Source organism: Lycorma delicatula, chromosome 8, assembly GCF_047948215.1.
Source record: "Lycorma delicatula isolate Av1 chromosome 8, ASM4794821v1, whole genome shotgun sequence".
Lineage (NCBI taxonomy): Eukaryota > Metazoa > Arthropoda > Insecta > Hemiptera > Fulgoridae > Lycorma > Lycorma delicatula.
The window spans coordinates 112,514,217-112,538,814 of NC_134462.1; the positions used below are offsets into that span (position 1 = coordinate 112,514,217).

At 29.7% G+C, this 24,598-nt stretch overlaps 1 protein-coding gene across 1 annotated transcript; it reads left to right on the plus strand.

Annotated features, from left to right (window-relative positions):
- Window positions 1-260: 260 nt before the first annotated feature.
- RpS5a (ribosomal protein S5a) lies at window positions 261-22,601 on the plus strand. Its single transcript, XM_075373287.1, has 6 exons — window positions 261-419; window positions 7,002-7,163; window positions 9,065-9,274; window positions 11,048-11,176; window positions 16,217-16,315; window positions 22,475-22,601. Exons 2-6 carry the CDS (start codon window positions 7,002-7,004, stop codon window positions 22,541-22,543), a joined length of 669 nt encoding a protein of 222 aa, XP_075229402.1. The 5' UTR covers window positions 261-419; the 3' UTR covers window positions 22,544-22,601.
- Window positions 22,602-24,598: the final 1,997 nt, after the last annotated feature.

The following is a 24,598-nucleotide window of genomic DNA, read 5'->3' on the forward strand; positions in this document are numbered from 1 at the left end:
ATGTCTACATTTCAACTGCTTTACTGAAGTAACTGCTTTACTGAAGTGTTATAATTTCTATGAATTTAAAAAATGTAGATTAAAGTAGATAATTAATTTTTGGAAACAAATTTTAATGTGTTTTGCATAATATATTTATTATTTTTTTGTTGTAACAAAATGTTGCGCCTTACGACAAACGTTTCAGATGGTTCAGACTCGTTCCTGTTCAGATATGAAGTAATAAATTGTAGATAAATATAGTACACAGAGTAATGCTCTTAAAGTAGTGTAAATACGCCAACTTTATGTTTATCACCTTGAAAACTTTTAAGTGCATTTAGTTATTTTGCTGTTGGCAATACGTAGCAGGACTTTTTAACAATCTTCCGTTTCCCTTTCTTAAGTTGAGGTTTGGTGTGTTCAGTTTAGTGTTAAAGGTTTGTGTTTAATTTAAATTTCAAAAGATTAGATATATTTGTGATAGCATTTAATTTTTAGAATATTTAACTCTTATTAATAGTTAATTGAGTTAAAACATGAATTGTAGATAAGGTATTTTGTTGTTAATTTTGGACACGTATTTTGTTGGTTAACGCAACATGCTGTATTCATTGGTTTTAATTTCGCGATTGAAGTGTTTTCTTATTTTGTGGTGTATTATTTTGTTCAGGAGCTGTTAGCTCCTGAATTACGAGCCAGTATTTTTAATAAGAGATATTTGTTGGTTTTCAAATGTTTTACTGCACACAATAAATAGGATTGGTTAAATAGATTTTTATATCATATTGAAACCAATACAATACCGTCTGTGTCAGGATTGCTAAACACAGGACTTAGCGAAAGTTTTCTAAATATTGGCCAGTTTCCTTTCCTGTGCAGAAATTACTTTATTGCAATTAAGCATTAATTGTTCAAATCATTTATTACATATAACTATTGATCACATTAGTACCTTTTTACTAGTTGTGTGGTGTGGTCAGATGATTTTATTTTGTTTGGATTTTTCATACCGTTGATGAATTGTTTGTGAAAAGAACTCCTCATGGAAGGGTGCAGAATTGGGCCTATAGCTCACCACTAGACCGACCCTCTGCCTGGTGAACTTTGCATTGCAAATAAGCTGATTTTGAAGTCAAGAGTCCGTAGGTTCAATCCTAGTAAAAGCATTTACCTTTACGGATTTCAATACTAGATCTCCGATACTGGTCTTTGGTGGTAGGGTTTCAATTAACCACATAATCTCAGGAATGGTTAACCTTTTTGTTTTCCTGTTTAGCCTGTGGGAATTACTGGATGATATGTATGATTGTAAATGAAGTGTAGTCTTGGACAGTCTTAGACTGTTCCTGTGATGTGTGGTTAATTGAAACCCAACCCCCAAAGAACCAGTATCCACAATTTAGCATTCAAATTTGTATAAAAGTAACTGCGCTTACTAGGACTTGAACACTGAAAATCGAGAGTTCCAGCATTCAAATCCTAGTAAAGTTAAGTCCAAGGAATGGTCGACCTGAGAATGTACAAGACTACACTTCTACATTCATACCATCCTCATTCATCTTCTGAATTAGAACCTTATGTTGGTTCCCGGGGGCTAAACAGAAAAAGAAAGAAAAAGGTTCTTATTTTAACTTTTGTGCTTTATTTTCCAGATTATCTGAAAACAAAATTAGAATGCTCTACTTAAAGTATTATTGCACGTGGTATTGTTTAGAAAAATTCTGATGTAAATCTAAATTTATCTGGGATTGTCAAAATTTTATTTTAAATATTGTTTTAATTATGATTGCTTTTGAATAATCCTCGAAAGTAATATTGCTGTGCATACAGACATTATTTACATATTTTTTAGAGGTTAATTGAATTAACAGGTATGGATTTTCATTTATTTATTTTTAATTAAAGGTGGTGTTCCATTTTTGATTTTCAGGATAATTTGTCTGAAATGAAAAAGTAAAAAGATTATAATTTATTTTTATTTTATTTCATTTTATGAATAGTACTAAATTTTATCTGGGATACATTATGAGTTTGGAAAAGTTGGAATTAAAATTTTGTCTACTAGTGATGCAGCTCTAAATAACATGTTTACAACCTACATCAGATTTTTCTTTCTGATTCATGTCTTTTAAAAATGTAGTCATAAAATTGTTCCTGCCCACTTTGACCCACTTTGATAGGGCTTTAAAGGGAGGGGATATGGTAAGTTAATGTTAGTATTTCATTTAAAAGTTTTTGTCTTTAGTTTGTAAAATTAAAATTATTCAGTTTATTGTTGCAGTAATAATGGTAAAGTTGATATTTTTCACCTAGTTTCCTTGACTTTTAGTAGATTATAAAAAAAAAATTATTAGCTGATGGATAATTTATTAAACATTTAAAAGTGGATAATACTGCAGTAGTAGTCTATGAGTCTTAACCCTTTGCTCTCATTTGGCAAATACAGTTTGACACCTTAATTTATTGGTACCTCTCCTTCGTTAAGTATGGCACAATATTTTTAACATGTTAGCTCCCATATCATTTTTGCAGGACTTACCCAACAGACCAAGCCATTATAACAGAAATCAACCATTTTGTTCAAGTCTATTTCTCAATATTTTGCCTCAATGTAGCAATATAAACACACCTGTTTACATTGTGTTTGTTTATATATTTGTGTACCACTATATATGGTACACAAATTGTGTATGTTTTCTGCATTTTATTTTAAAATTAATGAAAAAGAGGAGAAATATAATTCACATATAATTTGATAAAATTATTTATTACTGTAATAATTAACTAAATACAAACTGAGTATAGACATATTATGAGCTACTATGTACAAAAAACTACAGTAATTCAAACTTGCTAATTCCCTTATATTTTATGTAATATAAAGAAACTGAAAATAAACTTTTACTAAATATCCATATATAAATTACACTATAAATTATAAAGTATTAACTTTCCACATGCGTGGTTAACATATTGTATGTTCTTTACATTTTTGTAATCTTATGACTGTTAAAAAACCAATCAAGGCACATTTGCTTATTATCACAGCCTTCAAATACGGTTTTAACTATTTGTTTTTTTAACAGCACAATCCCCTCCAGATGATAGCTTCTTGTAGCCTGCTTAACTTCTTCCTTGATTACTTTCAACAAGCTTGTGATTGTTATTATGTTTATCACTAGGGTCACTTCATTTCTCTGATTTAATTAAAGATGAAGTAATCTTTTTCCTAAGCAGTGTTATACTGTGTCACTTTTCAGTTAATGGCAATTTCTGTGATATACAGTCTGTGTTGACTGCACATGTCCAATTCAATCTCAAATCCCATTTTTCAGTACCATTTTACAGATTTTCTCATACAATATAATTTCATGATATTGCATGATTGTAGATAGTTTTTTTTTAATTCATGACTTTTCTTATTTTTCACTTGTTCCATTTGTGGCTGACAAAATTGTCAGAAACAAAACCTCCTTCTTATACATCCCATTTCCAACAATAACATTTTTATTATTTTGTACAACTGTCATTTCCCCCTTTTGTAATTTTTTCTCTACAACTTCCTTGGGGTTGAGCTTCCTATTTCTTAGTGTCCCAACAAGGTACATGAACTTTTTGTTTAGTTCATGGGCTAAATGTATGCTTGTATAAATATTATCTGTACATAGAATTTGTCCTTGGTTTAAAAGGGGATTCATTAATCTCAGGACGACTTGAGTTGCAGTGGTGTTCGTTACCCCATAGGAACGATTACTGTCTTTCCCACCTTAAACCTCTAGATTGAAGTTGTAGCTACCTTCTAAAAACAGTTTAAAAAGTTTTAATCCATATTTGTGTTGTTTCCCTGGCATATAATGCTTAAATTTTAGATATCCTCAAAAAGAAACAATGGTCTCATCAATGTATACACCTTTTGGTACATCCACAGCCTTCTGAAATCTAATATTCAAAAGACTTAACTAATAAACTTATTCTATACAATCTATTCTCTGTAAAACATTATTTGTTATCTAAAAAGTGTAATACTTTTAGGAGAGTTTTAACCTTGTTCTTGAGATTCTGACCATTCCAAGAATTTCACTTTTGTAAAGAGGATTTGTACTAAAATAGTTTCTTTTAGAAGGTTTTTTTATCCAATCCCATCATACATATACTAAGAAATACTTTTATCTTTGCTTGTGTAATTGCAGTTTGCTAGGAGAGAACTTTGTTTCATTTTTTCTTTAAAATATTTTTTAAACTTCTTGATATATTTATTTGTTTTAAGAACTATTAATTTCTATAACTTCATCTCAACGAACAAGTTATAAAAATCAATTGTTTCTGTACCTCAAAGTTCTGCAGGTGTAATTGGACGAAGTCCGTAGCTTCTTCATAATTGAAATTGAGATCTCCATTTATGTTACCCCATATCACATCAGGAATAGGACTATTTGCCCTAGGTAGGCCAAAATCATCATCACTGCCTTTGTTTTAAACTGAACTAGGGCTTTTTGAAAAATCATTAGGCCTAGGAGTATTTGGGTTATTAGGAATTGATGTTGATGGTAAACAGTACAGGCTTCTAAAGTAGAATGATAACAGACACGAGACTTTTTTTATTTTGCATTTGAAGATTCCACTTAATCATTAGAATCTGAAAAATTGCCTTCCAAGTCTACTTGAAAATCTTGATCTTAATCTGTTGTGTCGCCGCCGAATAAATCACTGTTCATTAGATTCCTCTCCTTCTGACTCATCACTTGTTACACAGTTCTCTTGTAGACATTACTAACGATTCACTAATTTTATTATCCATTTTTATTTTGCAACCTACATAACCAAAGTATTTACAACAGTCAAAACATTCAACTGCCTTTTATAAACAACTGTTCAGGTATCAGCTATCGAAACTGCAAAAACATGAGCTGATTTCAGATTCAAAGGTAGAGATAGTTACTTTTGTATTGTACAAAGACAATCAAATGTTAAAACCTAAAATATTATAAAGTTTACATCTTAGGGATTTTGTTTTAAAAGCGGTGATGTGTGTACTAAATGTAGTACACGGTCCACCAGAAACTTATTGATGTGTACTAGTATTAGTGCATATGGTTCACTATTAAGGTTTAGTGTGTACAGTATATAGTAGTACACAGGGAAGTTAATGTGTTATCTAACTGTGGCTGTGCTCAGAAATTCAAAAATGAACTGTTATCTATTTGTAAGGTTGTAAAACTCATGTAACATCAATATTATTCACTATTGATAAAATCGAAAATATATCATACACTTAATTATGTTTTCGATTTGATGTTATGTATTCTGTGAGTCAGCCTGGCATCTACCAGTTGTATTAGTAGTTTTTTAACTGATTCTGATATTGAAAATGATAATAATGATGAAAATCCTGTTTATAGTTTTGAAGAAAGTAATGAAGAAAATGATATTGTGGACAATTATAGTGAAAGTGAATGTAGTGTTGATGATATACATGAACCCTGAGTTTGGCGGTACTCCAAACGTTCGTGCTGTTTCTCAGTTGTTGTGGAATCTATCAAATGACTTAAATTTTTTCAAAATTATCATAAGTGACATGCAAATCCTATGTTTTGATTAAATGAAGTTTTTTTAAACAAGATTTTAATGTTTTTGATAGAAGCTACTTTACCTATACATAAGGTAACTAATCGAAATTTAATTTAACAGGGAACTAATTGATCAAAAAATTGGAGACCCAATAGCACTACCAGATTTCATAATTGGAGGGTAAGGTTAATAGCTTAGAAGTGCTTAAAAGAAATTATCAAATAAAATTTGGTACAATTTGTGATTTTTATACATTATACGTTTTTTAGAATTTTTGTAGAGGGTAATTCTATCGAAAAATGTAAATAATTATATACCAGAACACAACCTATTTAAAAAAAAAAAGATTCAGATTTATATAGGCTCTTATCACAACCTAAGGAGGCACAACACATTATATTAAGACATTTTTTACTAACCTCAAAATTATAAAATGTTATTTGGTGAACAAAGAAGTAAAAATTGATTTAGTGCGAGACAAAATAAATAAACCTTTTAGTCTTATATTAATTATTAGTAGATAGAAAATAATTGTAATTAAAATGCATATATTAATTATTTAAAATACAAACATGAATTAATGTTGAGATAAATACACAAGATATTAGAAAATTACATACTTCTTCTTTGATACCGTGTTACTGTTATAAAAATGAAGAAAAACGATTTACTATAACTAAAAATAATTGTATGCTGATAGTTCAGATCCTAGTGATCTGTATTTAAATCAACAGATAGCAATTTATAAGATTCGAAGTTTCCCTTAATTTTAATGTGATTTCTCTAAAACTATGCTACCTGTTTAATAAATGTTTTAGCTTATTTAACATGGAGGAGGGAAGTTATAGAGGAAAAATACAGTTAAAAGGAAAAAGAGAAAGTAATCCAATTTCTATTCTTTATGGTGTGAATGACATTAAGTTACTGGAGGTTGATTTGAGGAATCTGTAGTTTAAGGTTGTAATAACAGGACATATTATACCTGATATGGAGATTTAAAAAAGTATGTTAAATCAGATTTTTTTTTTTTATTGGTTTTGATAATTAAAATTAATTTTGAGAACATTTTTATGGTTTCGTAAACCCTGGCAGAGACCTGCATAATGGGATGTTTGCTTACGCCCTACTTATTCATTGTTTGAAATGATGTTAATGTTAAAAATCCGTATACAATTATGTATGTAGATAAGTTTAAAAACAATTTTATTTATTAGAAAGGCAAAATTACTGTTTAATTAACCTCTTTGAAAAGTATGTCAATGTTAGAAAAAAATAATGTTTTATTAATATTAGCTTGTAAAATATATATATTGGTGAGTGTTACTAATGTATTGTTTTTTTTTAGCGTATTATCAGAGTATATGAAGATTAATTATTTTGTATGGATATTGTGTTCTACTGCAATATGTAAACCCTGTTAGTTTTTGTTAATGATTTGTTGATGTTTACAGATGCCAGCAGCAGATGATGATTGGGGTGATGCTACAGAGCCAATGCAGATAGGTGGGGCAGTAGAAACTTTGCCCGTACCTCAGCCTGCTGAAATTCCAGAAATTAAGTTATTCGGTCGTTGGAGTTGTGATGATGTCCAAGTCAGTGATATGTCACTTCAGGTGAGATGTATTTTCTTTCTTAAAGAAATAAAGTAGTTTAACAGTTAACATTTTTAATGATAGACATTTTTAGTATCAGTTTGTAATTTCAAGTTCTCATATATCTGAGATGCATCACTTGTACCATTCTGTCTGTGTCGTTTAGGAGCAGATTGGGATATACATCCTTCAAAGACTTGTTTTTCTTTACACTGTTTGGTATATGATGTGAAGAGTTAAAAGGGAGCGGTTAAAATAAAAGCCATATGCGAAAACTGGCAACAAAGAAATTAACAGAATTATTTGGGAGTGGTTTGTGAGTGCGAGGGCAAGAAAGTTACCAATTTCTGGAGTAACTGTACAGCACCAAGCAAAGGAAATTGCAGAGAATTAGGTAGTACCAATTTCAGCACTTCAAATGGTTGGCTGGAAAGGTTATAAAAAGTATGTGGCGAGGCTGGAGATGTGTGTGATGAGACAATAACTGACTGGAAAGTTGACAGTTTTTTTTGCAATTTACTGGAAAAATCACATGTTATTGGAAAGGCTGATAAGAGAGGTATTTTAAAAATATTAATAAAGACAATCTTCCTGTAGTATGGAGATCCAATAATTATGGATGATGTCTTGTATTATGAAGGAGTGGTTTCAAGGGCTTAACACAAGAATGAAGCAGCAAAATAGACATATTCTCTTTTTAGATAACAGCACATGCCATTCGGGTATTGTATTAAGCCATTTTAAATTAGCTTGGTTCCCACCAGTTACGACAAGCGTTAACCAGCCTATGGACCTGGGTGTAACTAAATGTCTCAAACTACACTACCGTAGATTTTTAATAAAATCTGTTCGCAACTACTCAAATGGCATGTCAAACTACTCGATTGAGTAAATCTCTGTCTGTGCTTGATGCTACTATTGGCTGTTGGAAGCATTTAAATGTGTATCGCCAGAGACGGTTCAACACTGCTTCCAAAAAGCAAACTTTCAATTGCACATGGCTATAGAAACGGAACTGACGATGACATTTGATGACTTGCAGGAAAAACTGAATGAACAGGGTGTCTTATGAAAATATAATTGCTGAAGATTTTGTTAACATGGACAACTTATTAGAGATTGAGAGTAACGTAGAGAATATAGATGAATTTAATTATTGATCACCATGTAGACAAAAGCGATTCCGATGATGAGGACCATAACAGTAACGAATGATACAAAAACTAGATACATACAATACAGCGTTATCCAACCTATTAGACCTTCAGGAATTTTCACTTACAACAAATGATTCAGAGTTGTTTAACATAATTTGTGAAGCCAGAATGTTGACAGAAAACGGAGTAACTGAAAGTTACTGAACTGTTCAGTTACTGTTCATAACTTTCAGTTATGAACTGAAAGTTCATTGCAAAAAAATGACCAATTTATTTTCTTATAATAAAGACTAAATTATATAATGAACAGTAGTAAAGTACATTTAGGTTAATTTAAATTATGTTTACTTATTAGAGTGTATTAGTTAAATTATTTATTCTTTAAAGTTATCACAGTTCCTAAATATAAGTTTTTTTTAAATTAAAATATAAAAATTGTTCTACAATCCTATAAAGATTGGATTGTAGAACAATTCTACATCATACTGTTCTATATCTGCTAACTTAAGATAGAAATTCTGTGCTTACGAATTTGATAACAAACTACTGTACAATCCACTGCTGAAAATGAAATGGGATTTTGGTAAATACACTACCTTATTTTTTCTTTTTAATTGTATAGTCCATCCCTGTATTCAATGGAATCCTGTTCACAACAGTAAATATTTTTGGACCTGTGAAATTCCGTTAACTCAGGTTTTACTGTATAATTGAAATATAATTTCTGTTTAGCTACCTTTTTTAATTTAATTTTTTTATTCACAGGATTACATCGCAGTAAAAGAGAAAAATGCTAAATACCTTCCACATTCAGCCGGACGATATGCTGCTAAACGGTTTCGTAAAGCTCAGTGTCCAATTGTGGAGCGTTTAACAAATTCACTTATGATGCACGGCAGAAATAATGCCAAGAAATTAATGGCTGTCAGAATTGTTAAACATGCTTTTGAAATCATCCACTTATTTACTGGAGAGGTATGATATTCACTTTTTGTGGAGCCTGTTTTTTATTGCTGTGTATATAGTTGCTTTTTTATATTTGTTTTTAAGTAGGCTGCTTGTAGATATGTAAAATGTGTTCTATTTGAGGTAGTGCAATTAGTTCTAAAGTGTCAAGAAATTGATAAGTGCATCGTAAAAGTAATTAAAATTTCTTGATAAATGTGCAAATTTATTAAAATTATTTTAAAAAAATAATTTTTTGCGCTTAGCTGTTATGACCTAAATTGGAAAATAGATGTTGGATAACCATCAAAACTCAATAGATGTATGGAATGATTTTTGGTAGCTGAATTTTTTTACCTAATAACAATTTTCATAACTCAGAAATTTTGCCCTAACATCCATGTATGTATAGCTTAATCTCCTCTTTTATTTGTTTCTATAAATACAAATGGAATCTATATAGTATGTTTATTTGTATGTCTTAAAGATGAAAAATAAATCAAACTGAAATTTAGGAAAACATTTGTAACTGCTTAAAGAGTTATGCATGGTAGTGAAGTTTGAAAATGCTGTAACATTGCTTGTCACAAAAAGTGAACTAAAGAATTTATGAAAACGAAGTTAAAATTTCACAATTATCAAATAAATTTCCGAATGTTAAGTGATTTTGGAAATTTAATTGGAAAATGGGCTATAGAAAGTTGTGCTTCAAGTGATGAAAAAGGTTGACAGGTGGGATACAGGGAAAAAGTCATGCTGCTGTTTAACATTTTTTTTACTGCTAATCTAATGAGAATGAAGGAGATGAACTGTTTGACCTTATTGTGTATAGAAATGAAACTTTGATGTTATATGCAGATATTGATATGAAGTAGCAATTTATACAGTGGCAGCATTAATCACCTCCGAGGCTCAATAAGTTTAAGCAAGAAGCTCAGGGTTAATTTTTTTTGGTAAATAAAAGTATATTCTAAATCATGAAATTACTGTAATTGCTGATATGTATTGTGAAACATGTAAGAGAAACTTTTGTTGATGTGCTATTCAGAGAAAAAGATATGGGAAACTGCCTAATGGAATTTTGTTCCTTCACAATGCTTGGGTGCACACTGCAACAAAAATTGTACACAAATTGAAGTGATTTTGCTGTTAAACCTCTGAACAAGCACTGTACAGTTCCAATCTTACACTACGGTTTATTACCCTTTTCTCTATTTAAAACAGTCGCATTGTAAAGATTAAAAATGATGATGGAATGAAAGATAAATAATTAATTGGTTTAATATATATATTTTAATATAAATAATGTATTTGTCTGTCAAGAAAACCTCACCAGAGTTTAAAATTCTTTGTAAGTTCTACCTAGCTTTAATAAGGCTGGAGTACAACTAATAATGAAGTTAGATAGGAAAAATGTGTGTTGCAAGTGACCTTTTGTTCAAATGGCCTGTACTTAAAATAAAATCTTCTATTTGATTTTAAAAGTCATTGCATGATTTATGATAAATTCTCTCTGTTTTAAATATGTGTGATAATTACTCTTTTTCCAATATAAAAGTGATTACTTTTCTTACTGTTAATTATGCACAACCTAAAGCCAAGTGTTCTTTTGTTGGAATATATTGGAAGACATTGTGCTAAATTAAAAATCTAAGATGTCGTTTAATTGTTTCATTGTCTGATAAGTTAGTCATTGATATTCAGCATCTTTACATTCATTTGTTTTTTAATCAAGTATAAAATTACACAATTTTGAATGTTGATTTGACTCTTTTTAATGTTAATGTTCATTTGTTGCTTCAGAACCCCCTTCAGGTATTGGTGTCTGCTATTATCAATTCTGGTCCAAGAGAAGACTCCACTCGTATTGGTCGTGCTGGTACAGTACGTAGGCAGGCCGTTGATGTATCACCGCTCCGTAGAGTTAATCAGGTATGAAACATATTTATTCATTCATTCCCGATGTAAATTTTGATTGCTGTTGTAGCTTTTTTTCTTATTACTGTTGGTAATTAATGTTTATTTAATTAACAATTTTTTAATTAAATTTTATGTCTTGTAAAATTATAAGTTTAAATTAAAACTCTTATAAATCAGTATAATAATCGTATATAATACAGTGTTTCAAAATTAATTTTGGTGTTTTAAAGTTATGTAATATTAAGTTTTATTTGATAAATTATACATGAAATGAAAGAGCAACTCTTACAGTTTTTCCTATTAAGTGTTCAATATGAGCACAATTTGTCACAGGGCATATGTGACGAATGTTGCTCACATTGAATAGGTAGTTTATCCCATATTTTAATCAGTAAGTCTGGAGTAATTGATGTGATAGCTGTTTCAATCTCGGGTTGGTCAGCTGTTAATGGTGGCACATAAACTTGATCCTTTATGAGTCCCCAAACAAGCCCTCTTGTCCCTAGCGATCAATCCAGCAGTTGAGAATTTCAATCAATCATGTACAGTGTTATGCCAGTGAGGAGTTATTTTGCCTAATAATATTCTGTGGTTCTGACTAAAGAGCCATATTTGTAGCATATCAAAATAGTGTATTCCACATATTATATGTTTATTCTGCTTATATGAAAAAGAACAGCCTAGTAACTTGCCATCGGGATACAGCACAAAAAACCATTCTGTTTTGGGGAGACCCATTTACACTGCAATATTTTGAGGATTTTCTGATACCTAGATACACACGTTATGAGTGTTTATTTTTGATTAACATGAAATTTTGAATTGTCACTGAATACGATGATAAACATAGTCTTTATAGTCACAGTGCATCATTTTATCTGCGAAGCTAGCACAAACCATAATTATAGGTTTTAGAGCTTGTAACTGCTGTAAATGGTACGGACACAGTTGTGTTTCCTTAAAACCGTCTACACAGACATAACTGGAATTGCTAATTTGTGGCTAGTCTTCCTAATTTATTTCCTAGGACTACACACAGAACACACTTGCACATTCAACATTGTCTTTTGACACATTTGGTTGTCCTGTACACTTGCCTTTACAAATACAGCTAGTGCTTTCAAATTGTTTACAGGGTTGTTAGCAAAATTTACAGGGTTGACTGGAAAATTTGGAAAACCTGGAAAGTCATGTCATGTCATTCAAGTAAAGTCATGTCATTTTGGGTCTGGAAAATCATGAAAATTTGAAAAGTTTCTGCAAATTAAAAAATATCTTTTTATAATCATGTGTGCAAAAGTAGTACTTCTGATGCTTGTGACCAGTGCTAGAACTCCACTTTCTGGCATTAGTGCGCAGAAGTAGTGTACAGAAGTAATACTTTTGCACATTAACGTTTTTCTTGTATGATTTTTTTTTTTACATAAAATTGATAAAAATTTAAAATATTTGTTTACATCTTGTTTTTTCTGGGCAAATGTTTGAATTACCACTACCTTTAATTAAAACTTGTTACAAGTTAAGCAATTTATATATCAGTTTAAATTTTATTCAAAAGTTTGAAGTATTTTCACTCTTTCTAAAATTTCAATAATATAATTATCTGTTGTACTTTTGCACACAAAATTATAAAAAGTTACATATGTAACACGTGTGTGAACTTAGGTGGCTCGTGTGCAGAAGTTAAACTCATGTGTAAAAAGTTACTTCACGCCCTTGTTGCATAAATAATTATAAACAGATCACAACACAATCATCTCCACACATAATGACACTTATAATAATAAGCCTAACAGCTAATATTTACATGCTTTTTTATACGCGTGTCAAAAATTTAGAAAGATAAATAATTTTTTTTATCTCTTAATAAAAATTATAAAAAATAGTGTATTTTATTCAAATATTAAATTACTTAAATTAATGCAAACCATTGCCTAAGACTAAGTTCAATCCATTATGGCTTGAAAAAAAAAATAGTACAAATCTTGGCTTGATAAGTGTGACAAAAGTATTTACGATGCTTTTTGCAAATGTTGCAAAAAATCTTTTTCTTTGAGTAATATGGCAGAACATGTTAGCCATAAAAAGAGTTTAAAACATAAAGCTATGCTAAATACAAGTAATCAAAGAATTTTGATACAGAATTTTTTCTCTAATGAAGCTTTTAATCCTCAAAAGAAAGAGATACCAGTAGAAAATGTTGTTAATGAAGAATTAAATTTAACCAAAAACGTTACTAATAAAACAGAACTAACTCAAAATAATACTAAAACTTTGACTATGTTATTTTGACCACCCAGGAATGAAACAACAAAAGCTGAAATTATTTTGGTGCTTTTACTGTTTATAACCATTTAACTCAATCAGCTGCTGTAAAATCAGTAGATGTTTCCCAATTCTGAGATTGCTGCAGCAATGAAATTATCACATATTAAAATAGCTTATACCATAACATATGGTTCAGGTCCATATTTTCAAAGTCAATTGCTAGATGAAATTAGAGATAACCATCATTTTTGCATAAGCTTTGACGAGTCTTTAAATTTGATATCTCAAAAAGAGCAGCAAGATGTATGGGTAAGGTTTTGGTCTAAACTATCCCATAGATCAGAAATACGCTATTTTGGTTCAGCGTTCCTTGGACATACCAAAGCTTCTGATCTTATTAATGGATTTAAAAGCTAATTAAAAGGTATTGATTTGACTAAAATGATTAACAGAGTAATGGATTGGCTAAATGTTAATTTTAAATTTCTAAATGATTTGACAAAAGATTTGAAAGATGAACATGGTGAACATTTTAATTTATTTTATAATGGAAGCTGTTGTATTCATACTGTTCACAGTGGTTTCAAGACAGTATATGGACAGTTTTATCATTTATTAGAGCTATCTATAACGTTTCAATAATTCTCCTGCACGAAAAATGGATTATATCGAGTCTACTAGTTCTACAGTATTTCCTTTAGAATTTTGTTCGACAAGATCGGTTGAAAATATACGAGTCACCGAACGTCCAAAACTTATCATACCTAACCTTAACCAATATTTAGAAAGTGTAAAAAATAAAAATTACATCAAATAGTTTTAAAATTATGGAAAAATCATCTAGCAGATAAAGTACTTGAAGCAAAATTGTGCTTTTTTTATTGTTTTAGCTGATGAGGTAGCCCCTTTTTACAAAAATTCCAAACTGATGAGCCTATGTTCCCGTATTTGTACACCGAATTGAACAACATTCTTGTAAACGTAATGAGTAGATTCATTAAAAGAGAAGTGATAGAAAGTTCTGTAATCCCAAAAATTGACCTCAAACTAAATTATAATTTTATACCCACCAATAAAATAAATATAGGTTGTAGTACTCACTTGCAGTTGAAAAATATTAATGATAAAGATATTTTATTATTTAAAAGGGACTGTTTGAATATTCTTAAGTTTTGTTTAAAAAATAATAGAAAAATCTCCTTTTAAATATAAGATTATTACAGCAGCAAGCTTTTGTGATCCAATTATATATAATAAGTAATGAAAAAGTCTGTTTGTCTCACTTAAAAAGCGCTATTGAAATTTTTATGGGAAAAAAACACTTGACTAATGTTGAGAGTAAAATGTTGACGGAGATTTCAAAAACATTGTAGGCAATATTAGTTTTAAAGAAAAAAACAAAAGTTTTTGAAGGACAAAAAATCGAGACAGGATGAATTTTGGTGTGATGTACTCTGGAATGATGTAAATGAATTCAAGGCATTTAGTTATTCAAATGACACTCTTGATTTTTCATGGAAACACTCAAATTGAAAGAGGTTTCTCTGTTAATAAGCAGTGTGTCAATGAAAATCAAAATGAAACTTCGCTAGTCAACATGAGATGTTTACGTTGCAGTAAAGGCTGCAGATGAAATTAGAAATATAAATATAAGGATGATTCAAAGTGCAAGAAATGCTTACGCATGATATAACGAGTCATTATATAAATTTAATTGATCAAGAACTATCTTTACTTTCAAAATAATTTTATTTAAATAAAAACAGAATATTGTATTCTTTATATTTTATGTTTTTTACTATCAGTTGTGATAGATAGGTTTTGTTATTTTCAGAATAAAATATTACATAAACAGCACCAGATTATTAATTTATAATGTTGATAAATATTATAATTTTCTTTTAAATGTCTGGAAAATCATGGAATTTTCAAATAAAATATTGTTAACAACCCTGTTATACCATCCATAAATGTTATTGTTATTTGCGGATCTCAATGGAACTTCAAACAGAACTCGTGTTGAATGGTAATTACAGATTCACACTGTAAACGGCAAAACACAGAAAGCTTTCTGTTTAGAGGAGTTGCCATCTTTGCCGTTAGCACTTTCAAGTGGAATGAGCTTGCACACAGCTTAAATTTGTTTGAGTTGCTCTTTCATTTCATTTATAATTGATCATTGTACATGAAACTTGAAATATATTACATAGCTTTAAAACCCTCAATATTCAGTTTTTACTTATTAATATGTTACCGTGTAATTAAAATTTAATTATTTTTGATATCAAGTATTTTTTTGCTTGTAATTGATTAAATGGAACTGTTTTAATGATTTTTATGTAATTTAGTTATGAACTGAAAATTAATTTTTAATTTCCATGTATTTCTTTTTAACATAAGATATATAAGCAGTTTAATGTACAATAAATAAATATTTTACATTTATGTAATATAATAGCATTTCTCAGCTGTTTTATAAATATTACTGATATAAGAGGGATTACTATAAAATAAACTTATAAAAGTTTATTTTACTTTTATCATGCTCCAATTACGGAATTTTCTCAAGTTGTAACAATTTTTGTATTAATATATGCATGTGTTATAGAAAGACATGAATATTTGCATATATTGTAGGTTGTCAGACCTAGAAAACAATATCTGTAAAAATGATAGATAAAATTAAATGTGGTAGAAAATACATAGGTAAATGTAGCTTTGTAATGATAAACACATATTTGAATGTCTGTGATTATCTTTTTCATTTTTATGTAAATTTTTCAGGCAATCTGGTTATTATGTACTGGTGCTCGTGAAGCTGCATTTAGAAACATTAAGACGATAGCAGAATGTGTAGCTGATGAATTGATCAATGCTGCTAAGGTAAAAAAGCTTTTTCACTTAAGTTAGTATTGTAAGTTTTTTTGTTCATTAGGATACTGTGATATATTATACTTTTTTTGAACTTTGTGTTATTAGATACACATAACTTGTTGAGCCCTAATTTCCTTGTAGATTATTTTCTGCTTATTATTTATATGGTTAGACTGTTTTGCCAGGATCATTTTACAGCTATTTTATTTATATCAGTTAGTCTTTTGAAAAAAAAAAAGTTATATCACAATTTAACTATGAAGAAAGAAAAAATATATCTAAAGAGCCATCTTATGAACCATTGAAACCAAAAATTGAATTTCATTTGTAATAAACCTTGTTCTTTAATTTGTTCATATGAAGATTACTTATGGGATTAGTGTAAAATTTTGCATAAGTATCCTATTTTTCAAATTATTTATAATGCTCCATTTCTTGGCAAGTGAATTTTTAAAAGAACTACAGTGGTTGAGGTGTAAAATAACTATGGTGGCTTTTTAAAATTATTTTTACTCAGTAAGAATTCTTGTTTTGGACTAAAACTTGTCTGAAATGTATATGGTACAGGGTACATTTTCATGATTTTAATCAACAACAGGGTGAAAAAAAAGTTGTGAAAGAAAAGAAATATTCCAATTAACCTTTTTTCATCACAATGATCCGTGGTTGATTAGCGCTCCACGAAAATATGTTGGTATCCTTTCATATTCTTATGCTACCCTCTTGTGAAAAAAATTTAAAAAAATTACAGTATATTAAAGAGATTTAACAGATTCTGACAAAAAAACCGTTACGATTGGATATTTTTTATGCCTGTAATAATAAAAAAATTGAAACCGTACAGAAATTACGATAATTTAATCGCAGGATTTTTTTGCACATTTCTACCGCGTTTTTTATTAGCAAAATTTTTTTTTGTTTTGTCTTTATGAAACATAGTTTCCTGATTTTAAAAATAATACTTTCAAGCAAATCGGTTGAAAATTCGGCAAAATATGATGAAAACCCGTGTCATAAATCACGTATGTTAGTATAAGTGAAAGTAGATTCAGAAAACTACGTTTTATAAAAATTCCCACCACTTTAAAAGGCTATTCAGATCAACAAAACCTTTTTTTGTTTGTGCCGTATAACATAAATTTATTATGTGTTTCAATACATCGATATGTTGCCAATATAATTAGCTATTTTTGTAATTAATAAATAAATCCATAACCCTCATAGCAATTATAATACACAAGTCACACACACATAAGCACATTTCTGAGAGAAAAATGGTCATATTCTTTCTAGTCTAAATAAAACATTTTACATCGTATAAACCTCGTTCAATTTGTGTAATAAAACTGATTTCTTTTGTGAATACAAAACAAAATAACCGACTTAGATGCCATATAAAATGATTTTGTAACAGCGTTTTAAAACTGACGCCGGACATAGCCAGTTTAATGGCTACATGATCTGAAAAGGTTAAATTGGTAGGAATCTTTATTTCTTAGAAAAAGAATTTTGTCACTTGTTAGTGCTGTAGTGATCAGCTGTTCATACATATTAGTCTACTGTATTCTGATTGAATGAAGTGACTAAGAAAACCATGATATTAAAAAGAAATTGTCTTTGAGCTTTTCTTGTAATTATACATTATTGCAAATATATATGTCTTAGTTGAATCATTGTGCATGCTTGATTTTTGTGACTTTTATTCATTAATAATATGTTTTTATAACGTCCTGGTAAATTCATTTTTAAGTCGTTTAAATGTGAAAATACATCAGCTAAGTAAGCCAACAGCAACATATTATTATGTAAAAAAAATTGAGAATAGCATTTGTTTATCTGGAGAAAATATTAATTCATCTCGCAATTCCAATAACTGGCCGGGTTAACACTTTTCCCTGCCATAACCATCCGATTTCTTATGAAAAATACGAGATTTTTTTCTTTTTGCTTATTTCATTGCATAGTTTAGCAAACAGCCTATTCTGTAATGGTCAACTTTTAACACGTTCACCATGGAATGACACATTGGTGAGTCAAAGCCATGGATTCGTATATTTCGCTTCGGTACACATGTGCCGCTGCATATTTTATATTTGTCAGATGTTTCGGCACATCGGTGTACCAAAATGACTTAACTATTTTAATACTGTTTCACAAACTGCAATCCTAAAATAGTGATATGGCCTTAGTAATATCGGCTGTAGGGAATGATGATTAGTCTAAGTTTGCATTCATTCTGATTTCCGATCAAGTAGCTATGTAACAGTAGGCATTACTTTCAATTAAAATTAAAAATTTTCTCAAAAACTTACATTTATTATTACATTTTATTAAGTTTATTTATCATAATCATAGAGTAGAAACATAAGACATAGAATCATAAAAAAATATTATTATACAATAAGTCAAAATTAAAATTATCAACAAAAAATTAAATTTTGAATTAACACTGAATTATTGTAATTGTCCATTGCTATGCTGTTTCACACATGAAATAAACAGATTCTTATATTTTACATTATACATTGTAAAAAATCTTTAAATATTAATAGATAAAAGTTATGGAAGTACTTAATCATAAGAACTACTTCTAAAGTAGAATAAATCAAGTACACAAAGAATCAAATAAAAGCTAGAACAAACCATTAAAATACATTTTGTCTACGTTACATTAAAGAACTCGCAGATAAATTGATTTGAAAAAAATTGAATTAGTATAGAATTTTGCTTATTCCTGTAAAAATATTTAAAAAAAAGTACTTTGTCAATTAAGGTCACAAAAAACGTAGGAGTTATTAATGTATCTCATTAAAACATTGTAAACAGAAATGTTTAATACGTTATCTTCCCATAATGTTCATACAATTTTTTTATAACAAGCTAACTTCTTCTGTGAGGTTGTATTTGTCCAGGTGATTTCTTTAAATGATAGACTGTCTTCTTGTTGATAACAGGGTTTCGTATTATGGTTTCTGAATCAGAGGTTAGCTTTTTAATAATAATGATTCTAAAATGTAAAAGTGAAACTAATTTTCCATTAAAGAATTTTCGGTGCAGTGTCCATGTATTCATGACACTAGTTCCAAAAATAAGTTCCATTGGTACTTTTCTGTACCACTTTATGGTTTTTTTAAAAAAAAGAAACCATAAACACCATCTTTACTGGTATACCCTTTTTTTGGGCTTTGTTGTAGCTCAAAATGCAATCAGGTTTCTTTACTACATTTCCCAAATCTGTTCCATTAAAATTGTTTAATTCTACCATCTTTCCTTTACGTTTACATAAAGGCATCATTAAAACTTGCTTTTTGTTTGTCCATGTGAGTACTTTTATTTCTTGATTATTTTGCGTACCTCAATTTCACCTTTTTTGGTTTCTTTTTTACAAAATCTACTGGAAGTTCTTTTCTATTCCCTCTGAGCATGCCACCATAGAATGTCTTACTTTCCAATAACCCTTTAACTAGTGTAAAATTTGTCTCCATAAAGTATCATTGTCCCTTCATCTGTCAAGCCTGCTGTAATTTCTGTCATTATTTTATGAGCATGGCCAATGTTTTTTTGTAACTTTTGCTGTTTTTCCTGCATAAATAATTTTATTGTAGCTATATCATCCAGATAGCAGACGGTTTGTACAATTTTATCCAATACTTATGACTTTTTTTGGGGAATATGCTGTTGAAAAATAAGACTTCCTCTGCAAGGAATCATACTCTCATCAATTACTAATTTTTCTCTGGCTTTATAACTGCTTGAAAATGGCTTGTAACATATTTAATAGCATTGCTATCTAAAAATTCTACTACTACCATCATCATTTTCATTGTTGGAAAAGTGTCGTGGTTTAAAATTGCAATAAATCTATCTCTGGGCATTATTCTTTTTATGAAAGCATTCGCAAACATATCATTTGACCAGTACTTTGTATTTGGGCAGTATTCTCTGCCTGTCAACATAAGAATTGCAAGAAATTTTCTCATTTCACTCGCATTATATCTTTCTGCCTTTAAAGAATAAACTTTTTATTTTTCTGGCTTCATTACTCAAATAATTGATTAGTGAAACGATTAGTTTTAGTAATAATAAAATCTAATACATCAATATGATAAAAACATTGTAAACAGCTCATATGAATTTTCTGTTGAAGTGTCAGACCTTAGTGCTGATCATTTGAAATGCCTGAAAGGAATTTACATTTAAATCAGCAATAGGAAACCAATCAGGCCTGTTTATTGTAGCTTCATTTCCACTTGAATCTGATGTATGAGAGTTATGTGAAGAATACAAATCACTAAATGTGTTTTCTTGATAGTTCTGGTCCTCATCAAGTGTTGTCATCAGTTGAAGCTTTTTGGTGATTGTATGGGGTTTTGACATCTTAGCTACTCTTGTACTATGAGATAAAATGCTTCAAGTGTACTTTTACCTTTATGACTTGATTTACAAATAGAAGCTTGTTGATTTCTCTGAGTATGTAATATTGTTCTGAAAAATTCCAAGGGTTTCTTTTGTGATCTGGATGTTGTTTCCAAGTGTGGAATTAATTTTGTTGGCTTCATTATTTTTTTTATTTTAGGGAACTGGAAAGCAAACAGTGCACTGTAGCTTTCCATCCAATGAGGTAAAATTATAATTTAAATAACTGTCATTGTACAATCGTGTATTTTTTACTAATTGATTCACTGAATGTAGATGGGTCACTTCATTTTTTTTTCACAAATTTATCCTGTATTTATTTTGTATAAGAATCTTATTGAAAAAAAGATAGTTAACATCATTTGACTGCACACTAAAAAATTAAGACCTCAATTATTATTTTCAATGAAATTATACTTTTAAAAAATCCTTTTCAGCATGCCGGAAGTTGGAGGTAGATTTCACGGGTGCTAAGTAGGGGATAAAACAATATCCATCTTAAAATAAAGAAAAACTTCAAATTTACTCAATATGACAAGGGGTTGTATGTGAAAAAAAATTTCACGTGTTTAGCATATCTTACAACTCCAGCAACATTTTGGTCATCTCTTGCCATAATGGTTGATCATGTTAAAAATTGTTTCACACAAAAGTTTTAGGTAATGTTTAAGAGGACTAACAACCACTTTAAACCGATTTCATAACAGTATGAAATTTTAATAGGCACGGCCTATTAAGGGAGATATGATTCTTTTTTGTCTTTGAAACCCCATTTTTTTTCAATCTCCTGGGCCAATTGTTAGTGATATGAAAAAAATTTACTTAGATAAGTTTCAGGCCCTTATCAAAGAAACTTTAAATGGATTTGATATTTTAGTTAATGAGAAAGTTATAACAATATTTTGTTTTTACATAAAAGCTCCTCATTTCCACCCCCATGATATGATTTTGGCCGTTAATGAATTCACCCAAGATTTCAGGATGAGTTACTTTTAAGGAACAATTTGAAAGTGGTTGGTGCAAAATTATGGCAGTTATCGCGTCCACAAGAAAGTGAAATATATATATATTAATGTACATAAAAATTTTTTGAGCTGACGGTGGTTTTGGGGTCTGAGGGATGTGAAACCCGAAGATACGTCAAAATTTTCCAGAAGTCGAATCATGGTATCTATTACAATAGGTAACTTTGTTATGAAATCTACTTAAAATGTACACCCTGCTTTCAAAAATCTACCTAAAACTTAAAGGCACTATTCACACACTTCACATTCAAAACTAAACTGATGTTCTGCAATCCCTTACGCCTCTTTTATACTGCCCAGACAGCATGGTGTGTTCAAATGTATGCACAACATGATGCTCTCAGCGAATATTATGAAAGCAGACCAAATTACAAGGAGCGCACGCTATACATCAAGTTGGAAACTTGTAAATTACTCATTTTTGAACACTTCATACATGCATTTTCACACCAGTTGGTGGTATCAATGCAGTTAACAGTTTTAACTAGGTTTCATTGGATTGTGGTGGAGGGGGTCATGAATTATTCTTTATATATTTGTGTTACTTTTTGGGGGTCATGAACAGAAAAGGTTGAGAAATCACTGACTGCTATGTATTATTTTAGTTTTTGTAATAAAAGGTATGCTGTAGTTAATTGTTTGTTGTGTTTGGTATTGTTTCAGTTTAGTTGCTTATTAATCAGTATTCATTAATTTTTTTTAATTTATGTTATTTTTGTTTTTACAGGGTTCATCAAATTCATATGCCATCAAAAAGAAGGATGAACTGGAACGAGTTGCTAAGTCCAACCGTTAATTATGTTATCAGATTTTATTACAATTACTTATAAAAATGAAAATTGTTTCTTAAAGAATTGTTTTTATTTATTTTCACTTCTTTGATATTTATATGAAATAAGTTTATTTTCAAGTTGTGTACAGTTCCCCTATTACTAATCTTTCCTGTAATGTGGAGATATTCAGAGCTTTATTTACGCAGTAATTTTTTAGATGTTAGTACTACTTTTCAGACTTGGCTGATATTACTCACTGGCCCATCTTAGCTTGGAATTAAATTTTTATGGTATACTTCCTTTTTGTAACATCTGCTAATTAAAGAAACGAAACTTTTTATGGCAAAAGAGAGGTTAAAGTCAGGTATGGTGTGGTATGATTTTACACTACATCCTGAGAGGTTTTTGGAGGCAGAAAGAAAATCTGCATTATGGTGGGTTTTTAAATTTGTCCATAGTCTTTGATTCTCCATATTGAATCAAACTTAATTTTTTTTAAATAGGAAGGTGGATATATGATAAATAATTTTGATTTAAACCTTTACAAGAAAAACAATGGTGAACCCTGTTTTAAAATCATGTTAATAAAATGAGGTAAAATGGGCTGCATGAACAATTTTATTTCATTTTACTATAATCATAATGCATACAATAATGAACTTTAAACAGTGCTGTAATATTGATAATAATAACTAATTGACGATAAATAACCATAACAACAAGTTAAAGTGCTATATCAACTGATTTACTTTAAATATTACAGTATTTATTTTAAAAATTTGAAATAAATGTTTTTGATTGTAATATATTAATGAAGTAAATTTTGAAAGCATACCATTTTACAATAAATGTTCAAAATGCTTACCCTCTATAGCTTGGCAGTGTACTTACCTCAAGTAATCTAGAGGAGAAAGGGACTTGGCAGGTCATTTTACGGCTCCTCTCCAACTTTGCAGAGGAGCAAAGTTAATTTAAAATTTGCTGTGCCCTTAAGATAATAATGAGATGCCTCATCTCAAAATAAGCAAAACTCATTTATTAGAACGATAATAAATGGCCATTTAATATAAAAGTTGCTTCATCAGTAAATATACAAGCATGTAAAATTTGGGTTGTGGAATGTTTTTTAATTTTTGATAATTGATTTCTACATATTTTTTTTTTAGTGTTGAATCCGCAAATAATCTTCATTTTTTCCATCATGTCAGGATTTTTTGCAATTGCAAATTTCAAAATTTATAAAAAGTTGAAAAATTGTGTAAGTGATGTTTTATAATAAATTATATTTAATTTTTTGGCGTATACTGTGCTATGCATTCTTTTAGCTAAACAGTTGAGTGTATGAAGAGGAGGGGCGGGGCCTTTGTTTGAGTTGAAGATGACGAGGCGATGGGAGAGTTGGCTCTCCATTGCATTGAGTCGACAGGTTGTGACAAGACTTAACAAGATGTAACATGCTTATTGGCAGCTATTCAGTGTGCGTAAATCAAGTTTTTTCCTATCCTCTGTGATCAAATGCATTTTTGTGGGTGAAAATATATTGTCAGGCCATAAGCAAACTTTCTGTTTTCAAAATGGCTTCAAGAGGTTGCAAAAATTCTGCAATTCTTTTTGTTACATTTGTGGTGAGTTAATCATGCAAAGGCAAAAAAGAAATGTAATAAGTTTCAAAATAATTAAAAAGTGATAAATCCATCTTACCAGCAATTAAAATAGACATTAGATCTTTCGGTTCTTAAACCATCATCAGGAGAATAAAATATTATAAAATGAAATCAAACGTAGAGTGAATAAACAGTCATGACTGTCTTGTCAACAGTCATGACTATGTCTTGTAAACAGTATATCAATTCTTAAGAGTACACTGTTGACAAGCACACAGTCATGACTGTTTATTCATTTTAACATTTGATTTTATAATATTTGGTTCTCCTGAGAGTCTATTTTAATTTCTGGTAAGGTGGATTTATCACTAATTATTTTATTAATGCATATCAGCAGAAATATGTTTGTGCTACACATGTGTTGAATGACTTTCAGATTTGTAATTCCAGTGGTGTGGTGTGAGAATCCAAAAT